Raw genomic sequence first — 12,973 nt, 5'->3', positions numbered from 1 at the left:
GCACTGCGCCCGTGTATATCTTTGTATTCAGCATTCTTTATACAGCAGATCTTCAGTGTACACTGTCTCTTTCTCTCCCTTCTCTCTCTGCGTTCTCTCTCTCTCAGTCCTACGCTTCCGCACCGCTGCACTCTGACACATATTTCCTCTTAGGTAAATTCAAGATTCCCATGACTATCAAATATGTGACTAAATGCAATGTTGATTAGAGGTCACAATAGATAAACTTGAGCTTACTCAGTGGCAAGATAATTATAACTGTTAGGAAGGCCAATTTTTCTTATTTCCAAGTAAAGGTCAGAGACCACCAACCTGTGAGTCAAACACGAAATCTTGTGAGGATAATGTGAAAATGCTAAAGAAGCTACTTAAAGTGCAAGATGAAAAATTAAAAATACTCAACCTGACTTCTCTTGGAGCAAACACAGAAACCAACACTATGAAGAGTACTACAACAACCTCCCAAGTTATCAAGACCAAGCATCAAAATGCTCTAGCCAAATGGAAGAGAAGACCAAAGGGATAAAATTGCAAGCATCAAAAGAGAGTTAGCACAAAGCAATAATAGGTTTCCAAAGGCCTACTAGGTGCTCAAGGATTCTATATGGAAAATCAATGGATATGGTTGCCAAAACCACCGCACAACCACCTTTGTTAATGTTGACCAAAATCCAATCCAAGAAAGAGGAGAACTAGACTTAAACACAGTCCCAAGCCAAAAGCCAAGATGAGCTAGGAGTCAAAAGCAATCAAGACTATCACTAAGAAGCAAGTGCTTATCTGGGAAAAGAAGCACTAGAGTCTACGCTATCTAAAATGTGATGACGTGAAGCATTTGCCAACTCACAAGAGAAACCCAAGGTTATTAAGAAACTATCTACTTAAAAGAATGACATCCAATAGTAGCATTTGCATGATGTTGCTTATTTTTGAAGAGAAATCCAAAAAGAAGTCAATAGAACTACTAAGTGTTGGTAAACAACAATCGGATTCTTTTGTAAAACACAACATATTGGGGGCAACAGACATCCTGTAGGAGATGGAACGGATGTTGGAACAATGCAAGATTGCAAAATGTAAATCATGCTAATGAAAATGATATTGCCTCAACAATCATGATGATGCCTTAGCTAGGAAATAGCATCTAGTGAGTAAATGCAGCTTGCAATGGATGGAACGAGCTTCCAAACATTAGATATTTGCAAAGAATCGTCCATGAATTGAGTTGTCCTCTTGGTCGGGGTGTAAACAATAGTGGAGAGGTTGAGGAAGAGAGAAGACTGATGCAAGAGAGTGATTTGATGGAGAGAGTTAGCAAATGAATGTGGGTGAATGTGTCAAATAAAGGGAGTCAATGCCCTATTTATAGGCAGAGACAATCTACGATGGTGCCCTAGAATGTGGGCTGCTGGCCTTTTTTGGTGCTGTAAGTGTGAAATTGGGATGAATTAATGAAAAGAAATGTAGTTGATGAATGGGTTTCTCAACAATTCCTCTTAGGCCCAAAAGGAGCTAGGAGAGAGGTGTGAGAGAAGAAGATTTACCATGTAATCCTAGTGTTGCTCGTGTAAGGTAACTTGTAGTGAAGAATAGTAGATGTGATGAGCTGATAGTACGTGAAACTCAACCTTGGGAGAGAAGCCATAGGCTCCATAATTCCATGTTGGAAGGAATACGAAGGTCTAGTCACCTAGTCATGGTTGAAACATCCAAGGCCCTGAACTAGGAAGAACTTGTAGATCTTGGGTATCAATGGGTGAGATAATATGGAGATGTCAACCACCCCAAGATGGTAAAGGGTGTGTGAAAGACTGCACGTTGAGGAGGGACCCCCTTTGAAGCTAAAGGAAGAGTCTCCCACACAAGTTGAATCAAGAAACTCATGGATCATGACCGTCGGAGTGTCGGATGACAAAGGAAATGCTGTTGGTTGTGCTAAAGAAGGTATTTGGGGCTGCAAGGGAATAGAAGCTAGATAACATGTAGAGGTGGCCTCTCAAATGTGAATGGAAGAGGGAGTGGAGGGAGGGGTATCACACAAAAACTCCTTGATGCTCGCATTGGAGTTGGTATCTGTGGAGCCATAAAAGGGGGGAGGGAAAATGGGTAGTTCTTGTGGAGCCGTAGGTGGGCAATAGCCTCCTCTTGTTAGAGCCGATTGTGGAGCCGAAGGAGTGGAAGGAGTTAAATAGCCATTGTCTCTCGAAAAGGAGCAGACTGTCAAGGAGATTTTACCCGACAGACATTGTCTCTTGGTAAAGTAGATTGTAGAATTGTGGACCATGGAAGCCATTGGACCTAAAAATGGGTGAGGAAAACCTTTGCAGTGAATTGTGGTGGTCTCCAAGAGGGCTTATCACCTCATGGGGTCTTAGAGCCTCCTTTTGCTTACAAGGGTTTAGTGCACATCATGTGCACCTTATTGTCTTGAGCATAAAGATTTGATAGCTGGTGCAAAACGATCTTTGTGGCCCAGAAGGGTGAGGTGGCACAAGGAGTGTTGGATGGAAGACATATACTTGGGTGGGGTAGGGTGCAAAGGTCAATGATGACAACTTTTGGGGGGTATGATTGTTCTTGCCATAAGAGGAGCACCCAGTGGTCTATCCTTCTGTATATGGAGAGGCCATAACATTGGTGTAGCAAACCTATAAAGGGAGGATGGGAGGGAGAAGAAGATAACAGTGTATCCCAATGGTGTGTGGAAATAGGAAAATCTGAAGGTGATGTTGAACTTCAATCTTTCTTTGCCGTCTCCTATGAAAGAGAATCTTTAGTTCTCTAGGCATCTTTGCTGTGATACTATGTCAAGAAAAGCGATGGGATGATATGCACTCATACCATATCAGAGAGAGTAGGGTTTGTGGGGAGAAACGTAGAGTGTATGGCAGACATTGAGAGAAGAAAAACTCGAAAGAACAAGAAGTTGAATGATGAGCACTGAATTATGTAGATACAATTGAGCTGGCTGCACTATCTTCACAGATTAGGTTGGCTGATGGCTGATCATGTGGCAACACCTCAAGGGAATTCGTAGAGTGGAAGGAGCGAACTGCACTCTTGGGAGCATTAGGGTATCAAAGGTAAATGCTGAATGGTGAAGGATAGTTGTAGAGGGAGTGGAACATAGTCCTTGGATGTCGTCAAAGAGGAGAGAGAAGATCACCAGCAACCACTGCACTGTAGAGATAGTAGGGCAACAAGGTGGCTTGTGGCTGAGTCGTGGCAAAATGCAACATATTGGGACAGTAGACAACTTGTAGGAGATGGAATGGATACCAGAATGATGCAAGACTGCAAAACACAAATCTTGCTGATGTAAATGATATTTCTTGTACCAATCTTGATGATGCCTCGGTTGGGTGGCAACATTTGGCTAGTTAATGCAGCTTGCAATGGATGAAACAAGTCTCCAAGCACAGATCAGATAGCTGCAAAGGATCATCCATGAATTGAGTTGTCCTCCTAGTTGGGGTGTGAACAATAGTGGCGAGGCCGAGGACTAGAGAGAAGATTGATGGAGAGAGCCAGTGAATGAATGTGTTGAATGAAGGGAGCAACAAAACGTAGCATATTGGGGCAGTAGACAACTTGTAGGAGATAGAATGGATGTCAGAATGATGCAAGATTGCAAAACACAAATCTTGCTGATGTAAATGATATTGCTTGCAATAATCTTGATGATGCCTCGATTGGGTGGCAACATTTGGCTAGTTAATGTAGCTTGCAATGGATGGAACAGGTCTCCAAGCACGCATCAGATAGGTGCAAAGGATTGAATTGAGTTGTCCTCCTGGTTGGGGTGTAAACAATAGCGGCGAGGTTGAGGACTAGAGAGAAGATTGATGGAGAGAGCCAGCGAATGAATGTGGGTGAATGTGTCGAATGAAGGGAGGAGTGTCCTATTTATAGGCACAAAGAGTCTAGGATGGCACTCGAGAATGTGGGCATCCAGCCCTTTTTGGGCTTGTAAGTGCGAAACTAAAATGATTCAATGAAAAGAAACGTAGTTATGAATGGGTTTCTCAATAGCGCCAATGTTGGTGATGACGTGGTAGTAATCACGATGGGCTGGACAGCCACAGGAGGGAGAGTTGATGGTTGAAACTTGCAAGGCAAGGGGATGGGTTTAATGGGGGTAGCCTATCTATTTATAGATGGAAAAAGATCCTTCCAAATGAGAGTTTTGCTTATGGGACACAAACTCTCTAGGACCATGTAATGTTTAATGAAACTTTTCTTAATTTACATGTTTTGAGGCTGTTTCAAAGAGAGAGTCAGTTTGTAGTGCATTTTTAGCTCAATAGAAGAGCCCTCCCAAAGAATGATGAATAAGAAGAGGAAGAAGCAGCATTGTTCTCTACGATGATTCAAGTGTCGAAGCCAACTAGACATGAGTTAAGGTGGCGAAGCCATCTTTAGTCAATACATGTCGCTCTTGCATTGGCTAAAGATAAAACATAAAACACATAGTGCAAGTAGCAAAATACACACTATCCCTTGCAAATTCCAGCACTCACTATATAGGTTAGGGTGCTCTATACAAGAGCACAATGAACTTAAACAAGCACACAAATGAAGAAGAAGATGAATGAATGTTGAATGCTCCAATGAAAAATGAATGAGTGAGAAAGGGATATTGATGGTGCAGAACATGATTGACACAATGAACTTAGACAAGAATGCAATGAAGAAAAAGATGAATGAATGATGAATGAGTGAGGAAGTAATGCAACTGTAGGCTCAAGGAGCAGAGGCTGTCCAACGGCCATTCCCTCTTGTGGGAACGGATTGAGGGATAGCATCATCCTCTCTGTACGTAACTTGAGTGTAACAAACGACCAATCTCGATGCCGATGCTGAGGAAGAAGACCAGATAACTGCAGAAGGAGCAAGTGGAACACAGTCCAAGGAATAGTTCTAGGATGTAGAAGAGTATGGAGAGGATTAGAAAACAGACTTTCATGACTGAAATGATGACTTTGTTGTGCAAGAATCTAGAAAGGTGTCATGAGGACATGCATTTTTGAAACCTCACTTAACATGTGGATTAATTTTTAATCACATGATTAAGTAAATGTTGCACATGTGAGGTGCAACTGGGGTTAAAGTAAATTTACAAGCCGGGGACCTAAAGAAATCTTGGGATGTCAAAGGCAAAAGTTGCTATAAGTTATGCCGCACAGGTGCTTGGTGGTATTTGGTGCCAATTGTTGATCTAGGTCATCCATTTGGCCATAAGGGTCAGCTGGTGACACTAGAGAAGTGGTGTTTAATGGTATCTAACACCAATTTGATTGTTAAAGATGGCGTAGAGACACTTGGGAATGGAAGTTGCCTAGCCAATTTAATTATTGGCCAGTCAGATTATTTTTCAGGGCATCGAAATAATTATTAGATTAATTTTCAGTATTTAAAGACTGAAAATTAATATTTAATTTTGAAAAATGCTGGAAAAACCATTTGGGAAGGCTGTCACTTGTTAAAAATGCCAATGCAAGATTGAAAAACGTCTTTAGAGGCTGGAGAGAGGTATTTCTATAAATTAAGCTTGGAAGAGAGAGGGAGGGGAGGTTGCTGGTTTGATTTGCAGCCATTGGAGGACCTTCTAAGGTTGCCAAGGGCAGGAGAAGACCAATCAACAGTAGGAGACAACATCTACAGGCTGTTGAGATAGGGCAACAGCAGTAAATGACTGATTTTCTTTAGTTCTTTGCATCTACAAGTTGTTGTGGCAGGGCAACAGCTGCATTTGATTGATTTTCAGTCATTCTTCACGACAAAACTCTGATTTTTATCTCTCTACAGCTTTCCCTCTCATCTCCTAGCCATTTTACAGCTTTGCTCCGAAGATCTCAGCATTTGGACCCTTGGAGGCTGAGAAATTTCAGATTTCTTTGCTGTAAACCCTAATCTGCATAGAAATCAGGGTTTAGCAACAACCTTGGGAAGCGTGCCAGAAATTGGAAGCTCTAAGACTTGGATTCAACAAGACAAAAGCTGCTATTCAAGTGGAGGGACTAGCAAATAATTGAATTTGGGGCATTTTCCATCTCCATCAAAGTGGGTGAAGGCCAATTGATTGCCCGAATCAAGGGGCAAATTAGGTTAAAGACTTGCTGGTGATTCATCACAGCAAGGGGAGTTGGAATGCCGAAAGAGATTGGGAGAATCCCATTGTAAATCAACTTCTTCTTCAATAAAGCTAAAGAAATACCGAAAGGGGTGCCAATTTTGGGGCCAATCAGATGTGTGTTGTCCAAGATTAGTAGGTAAATTTGTATTTTCAGATTTGCATTAACTGTTTGTTGCTGTAATTAAGTTGTAATCGGGGATTTACCACCCATCCAGGGCATAAGGAAGGCTGGTTACAAAAAGACACAACAGCAAGATACTCCCATACTGTTGCTGATGTTTTGGAGGTTGGCAGGGCTGTCTGGAGGCTTACCGCTGCTGTTTGCAGGTGTGGCAGACCTAGCGTTGCTGTCTGGAGTGAGCAGCAGGCTGAAGATAAAGGACAGAAAACTCTGGGGCTGTTATGGCCGCAATAGAGGCTGCTGGACTGGGAAACACTTGCAGCAGATGATGATGTGAATGAGGTTGTGCATTTGCAGACAAGCAAGCTGATGCAGGGGACAGGGAGAAAATGGCAGTTGGGGCTTGAATCTTAAGGTATGGAGACAGTGGTAGCTGTAGAGAGGTGAGAGATGATGGGAAAGAGTGGAAAGCTTGGGCAAAAAGGGTTGAAGGGGTGATCCCACACTAAATCCATTTTATAGAGCTTGATGAGCCTTTTGTCCTACCAAAAAAACTTGTCTAATCCCTTCCAAATAAATGATTGAAATGTTTTAAGGCTGTACAAGAGCCAAGAAAATTAACCACTAATAAGAGACTAACTTGAGGCCTAATTACACAGCTTAACAAATGCATCTTTTGGTTCATATGCCAAGCATGGGTTGCTTGATATTATTGACATTATGGCCATCTCTTGCTCACGAGTCCCATCATTGAGTCAATGGGGGACACAAGGAGATCAGCCTTTAGTGAAGTCAGCTGGTTTCACCAAAAACACCACTTATATCTCTACAGGGAAGCATGTGCCTGATTGAGATAGCAAGCAAGATCCATCTTTTGTCATTGAAGATATACTTGGTGTAGAAATCAGGAGGTTCTCCTTTGTTTCTTGGCTCTCTCCACCATCATCTCCCACCTCTTTGTTGCAAATCATATTGTGGATTGTGAGAGGATTTTGACACGTCTAGAAGAGGTGCATTTAACTCTTTCTAGACAAAAGTCTGTCTTTGGAGTTGAGGAGGTTTTGATTGTTGGGCATATGTGTGGGCCTTATGGGCGAAGGCCATCACTAGTAAAAATAGATGAGATTGATAGAATGCGAGATGTATGCACAAATGTATCAGAGGTGTGTAGATTCTTGGGTGCATGTGTGTTCTATTTGATATGGATTCCTCACTTTACACATGTAGTTGATGTTCTTTATCAGCTTCTGCGGAAAGGTTAAAAATTTCATTGGGAAAGGAAGCATCAGAAAGCAATGAAGAAATTGAAGCAACTCTTAAAATTTGCTCCTATATTGAGAAAGGCTGACTATTCATATGGGAAGCTCCTCTCACTACTGGTTTTCATAATAGTAGTCTTATCAACTTGTTTCTAGTCCCTCCTTTGAGGCATTTCTACTTCTCTTCTGCACCTTATTGTGAAAGAGCCTGTGTTGGTGAAATCATGAAAGACTAAATTTTCCTCTCTTTTACTTTTCAAATTGTAAAGACTTAGTTGGTTCATTGCATAGTGACTATGTGTGAGAGTAAATAGTACTTTCTTCATTCCCAAACTGATTATATTGAACCTCAAACCCAAGGGATTTTGGGTTAAGCATAACAATATTTCCGTTGGGACCTTTTTTTTTTGTTTGAATTTGGGGGGTGGGGGCATGGGGAGTGAGATTTGAATTGCCGATTTTCAACACCTGATTTTCCTTGAATTCACTCTTTCATGGGTTTATGGTTGTATACTTTCTTGATACTTGAACTATTTCATGTGTCTACCACATATCTCATATTTTCTAGGATTTTGTTATTGTTCCTAGAATAGTCCGCCCATTTCATGGAGGGGGTATTTGCAGGCCATCTCGTGGGGTACGCATTGATGCCCTTTGATCCATGATGTAGGCTCCCTAGGCTTTTAAACTGTCATTAAATGCACTAGTTGCCCCTAGTGTCCCAGGCACTAAGTAACACTAGGGTTTCCTATGGCGGTTAAACTGTTAGGGTTTCATTTTTATTATTTGAGGACACTTCGTGCCTCATTAGCAAAAAAAGTGTGGCATTATTTAGTGTGATTGCCTTGAGTGTTGTACTCTCTTTCACTGTTAATACATTGCTTCTCATTCGTGATTGAGTATTGTTGTGCATTGTTTAGTTCTTTCATTCTCATTCATTTTTCTGTTAAACTAATCGCACAATCGCTCCATGCTTGGGTCAACATGGTTGTGTAATTTCTTAATACTTCTACTTAAGCACGAGTGTTTGTTCCTTCAATTTCCCGGAGTCATTGAATTAAGTGAACATTGTAATTGCCAAGATATTATGTTGTATGAAACTTGTATATGTAGTTTTTGTGATCTCTTGCCAAATCTTGTGCTCTACTTTCATCTACCAAGGTAAGATTAGGATTTCTCATTTAGGTGGGGGCAATCTGTATAGTGTGGGGCCTAAGTCCCTTTTGTATGTTGGACATAAGAAAAACTAAATCAAGAGGTCCGCACTTTCAGAAATCTAGGGCGAATCTGAGAGTTTATATTTTGATTGGGGAGAACAGGGTAACTAGCATCTGTAGTCTAGTTTACATAAAGGCAGTAGGAGGCAACCTCTTGGTCACCACCTGCACATTCCATCATCTCTACTGCTCTCTTAGTTGATTAGCCCACTTGGGTGATTTCATGGCTGATATTAAGAACTGGGATCTATCCAAGTTAAACATGCAGTAAACTAACCATAATTGCTCTGCCAATGTCTGTCCTGGTGGGCATCATGCTGGATCCACGTTGCCAGGCTCATCAAAATGGTACACCATGAAGCACTACAGCATGCAGTGAATTATGGTTTCTGAAAGCACCATTTGATGGTAGCTTGCATTACTGTCCTTGTAACAAAGAAAGAGAGTCTGATATGTTAGCATGGTTTCACATGATTAATATTTGGTGAATTAACATGTTTCCAAATGTAAGGTCAATCTTCAACCTGAGAAGCTATATTTAAGCTTTTTTAATATATACCATTCTTGCATTTATCAGGTAAGCTTCATTAGTGGGGAATGGAATAGCGTTTGGGGGCTAGAAAGGCCTTATTATCACTAGCCAATGACAAAGCTTGAATATTGTTTTGGGTGTTTCGTTGTTCGTTTTTTTGTTTCTTTTTGTTTCGATACAGGGCCTAAGTTTACTCATGCTTGCCTTGGTGAATTTTAGATGCTCTCAGAGAATCTGTTGCATCGATTGCCATCCACTCTTGGAAAGCTACAATCTCTGAAGGTGCTTGCACTCGATGATAACAAATTAACAACCTTACCAGATGAGTGTATGTTGCGTATGCTTCTTCTGAATCGGCTCTAGTGTAGGTCTTTGAATGATATGGTTTTTTATTCCCAATAAATTAATTGACATTGTTGCAGATCTTATTTGTTTTCAATAAATGCTGACAGATGTCTTGGAGGTTTTCACCTTCTTGGATAATTACTGATGTGTGTCTCATGGTCATATTTGTCTGAAGATATTAAGAGAGGGGTAATCTGTAATATACTGACTCTCACTATTTGTGGAGCTTGTGTGCAGTGGGCCTCCTTGTCCGGATTGAAAGGCTCTCTCTTTCAAACAATTCATTGTCATCTCTTCCAAATGCAGTAGGAAGTTTGCGAAATGTAAGTGCATTCTAGCATGTTGTGCTCCTGGAGCAGAATGTTTGGAACCTTAATGCTTGCAGGCTGCGCATTACTACTACTAATTTCTCATGCCAATGGATTCCCTTATGTTGCATACAGCTAACCTTGTTGAATGTAAGCCACAATCGACTCAGACTTCTTCCTGAATCTTTGGGCAATTGTTTTTCCTTGGAGGAGCTGCTTGCCAATGGTTTGTGATCTTCACTATTTCCAAGGTCAAAGTAATAACAGTTGATTTGCACTTGGAGGTTTCAAAATGATTGTTTGTAGTAGGCTCACAGTCACATTTGTGTTATTTGTAGTAGGCTTACAGTCACATTTATGTCCAACTGCAAATTTTGTGAGCCTACTACAAATAACACAAATGTGACTCAAAGTAATAACAGAAATTTAAAGTCACATTGCTGTCCAACTGCAAATTTTGTAGTAGTCTTACAGTCACATTTACGTCCAACATTGGACGCAGCATCTGCCTTATTGAGGATAGAGGGGATGCTACCAACATTGGACATAACACAAATTTAAAGTCACATTTACGTCCAACTGCAAATTTTGTAGTAGGCTTACAGTCACATTTTACGTCCAACATTTAAAGTTATACACTCACATTTGTGTTATTTGTAGTAATACATCCAATGATGCAGTTGGTGTGTTGTTTGTAGTAGGCTCACAGTCACATTTGTGTTTTAAGTAATGTCAAATGCTTGTAGAGGCACAGTTTTGCACAGTCAGGAAGTAAAAGCATCACATACCGTACGATATCCATTTGAACCTATCGTATGGTGACAAATGGATTTGCATATTGATGTCACTGAATTTGTCCATTTTTGTCATATTCTTGGACAAACTTTTGCTTGACCTTATTGTGGACTGCAGATAATTTGATTGAGGAGCTCCCACTCTCTACCTGCAGTTTGAGTCATTTAAAATCTCTTGGCCTTGACAACAACAGACTGAAGCAGGTAAACAAAGTGTCAGCCTTTATTGTGCAAGTTGATGTGTATATAGAAAGTGGCTCTTGTAAAAGCTAATGGTAGGCCCTTCACTCCCAGTTCCTAGTATGGAATAGAGCGGTATTTCTATGCTAGGTTAAGCTTTGCTTTTAAAATATTGCTTTTTGACATCCTTCATACAGGCATATGTGTGGGGAGTTATGGATGAAACCACAGTGCATTGAACAGACCCTAGTTGTGCACGTCCGATGGACGGGTCAACTCATCGGATCCATCTTGTCCAGTACGACACGTCTGATGGCGTCTGATGGAAACTATCCGACTGTTTCAAGTGCCTGTTTGTGACTGTTTGGGGTCACTTTTGGGGTAATTTGTAGGTGTTGTTTAGTCTTCGTCTCCACAACACACTTCTATATACCCCAAATCTCTCTCTTCCCTCGCCCCCCCCCCCCCCCCCCCCCCCCCTCATTTCAAGCTCTCTATTCTCAAACTCTCTCTCCTCAAGCTCTCTAATCCCACTCTCCCTCAAGCTCTCCTTTGCCATATCTCCACCTTGCCTCCAAGCTCTCCATCGGCCATCCTCTCTATCCTCAAGCATCGGATGTAGGTCCAAGATTTATTAGTCCGATTAGTACCGTACTAGTATCAGATGGTACTAATCGGACGCCATCGGACATGACAACCCTAGAATGGACTGATGCATGAGCTGCCTTTGTGATGCTGCCATTGCCACCAGTCTAACCAGTAACCCAGTTGCCTTCTAGCCATCCATCCACCTTGCTCCCTGCACACCAGTCAGTCCCCGTGCTGATCCAGAAGGTGCTTTGCGCTGCACTGAACTGCTCGCATTCTGCTCCATCCCACACTGCCACTCAGGCATGCCCCCCCTCCCCCTGCCCCTAATGCTATGTCCACTTGTTCACAGGCAGCTGCCTGCTACATGCAGTCTGCCCTCCAAGCCTGTCATCAACCACCTTCTTCCCCACCTCCCCCCACTGCGCTCTCCGGTTAGCTGAAACAAGTTTCTACAAGCTGCTTCCTCCCTCTGCAGCAGCATTTACCTCGGTTCATTGCAGCGTAGACTTGCAATGGAAATCTCTAGTCTGATGATGTAGGAGCACTCTACGGGTGCCCCCCAATCAAATGCCTTGTGCATCATTCTCATTGAGGAACAACTCTTGTCTGTCCATGCAACGGAGAAGGAATCGGAGGAGTTTGCGATCTTTGGATAGGCTGTAGGGCACACTTTGTCTAAGGCACGACTTTGTGATGGGCTTCACTCCACCTTGAACATTGGCACCTTGTGGATAGTCTAGGTGGTGTTAATGGGGCAAGGCCTCTTCATGACATGGCTCACCTTTGTGGATGTTGCATGGGAGCTGGTTGATAGCTCCCCAATTGTCTCTGCCGAAGGGTGTCACCTATCTACTAGTCCCATGGTAAAGTAGCTTCATAGTTGAGAGCTTCACACTCTATAATGGATCCCTTTGATGTCCAATTACCCTTCTCTTCGGACTGGTAGTTGATTATTGCCAATTGGTGGAGGATTTTGGGTGCGTTTTTGGGACAATTCTCCCTTCCTCATTTGCCTTTGCATTTAGATAGCAGATCATTGCGACTAGGTAGCCCGGTCAATGCCTTCATTGCCATGGCTTTGGGCATTAGGCCTCTAAATGCACATGTTAAGAAATGATTGAATAACCAAAGAGACAATAGGGTTTGCAGGGAGGAACATAGAGTGTGTACAACAAGTTTGAGAAGAGAAGAGAAATTCAAATTCAAATGAATGAATGAAATAATGAAGTGAATCTCATACAAGGGTGTTGTAGCATGAAGGATTCCTTGGAGCAAGGAGATTGCCGAAGAAGCCTTTGAGTCTACAAACACAGGGATGATGAGGTGTCGCTTAGAGTAGGGAGACTATTGTTGAAGAGGAGCCTTTGAATCCACAATGCAGGGATGAAGATTGACACCAACTGGTGGAGAATGATGCGGAAGAAGACGGAAGAGTCAGAAATTGAAAATGCAAATGTAGGAGCCTCTAATGATGGAAGTGCTAATTGTGA

At 42.0% G+C, this 12,973-nt stretch overlaps 1 protein-coding gene across 13 annotated transcripts in view; it reads left to right on the top strand.

The window, feature by feature from the left end:
• Positions 1 to 12,973, top strand: part of LOC148026632 (Leucine-rich repeat (LRR) family protein) — a 139,114-nt gene that overhangs the window by 31,679 nt on the left and 94,462 nt on the right. For 12 of the 13 annotated variants that reach the window (XR_015692856.1, XR_015692858.1, XR_015692857.1 and 9 more), the window contains exons 4-7: positions 9,485 to 9,593; positions 9,848 to 9,933; positions 10,054 to 10,144; positions 10,831 to 10,916. Coding sequence is in view for 9 of the 13 variants with exons in the window: in XM_087691092.1 (XP_087547218.1) it covers positions 9,485 to 9,593; positions 9,848 to 9,933; positions 10,054 to 10,144; positions 10,831 to 10,916 (372 nt within the window). In the remaining 4 variants the exon portion in view is untranslated. Of the gene's footprint in view, positions 1 to 9,484; positions 9,594 to 9,847; positions 9,934 to 10,053; positions 10,145 to 10,830; positions 10,917 to 11,089; positions 11,179 to 12,973 lie in introns of those variants that run through there. The other variant, XM_087691093.1, reaches the window with a different exon arrangement.

Source organism: Lygodium microphyllum, chromosome 13, assembly GCF_053477565.2.
Source record: "Lygodium microphyllum isolate KBCC chromosome 13, Lygodium_microphyllum_v1.1.10, whole genome shotgun sequence".
NCBI lineage: Eukaryota > Viridiplantae > Streptophyta > Polypodiopsida > Schizaeales > Lygodiaceae > Lygodium > Lygodium microphyllum.
The sequence above is the reverse complement of the archived record's forward strand: the minus strand, read 5'-3'. Positions and strand labels throughout refer to the sequence as shown.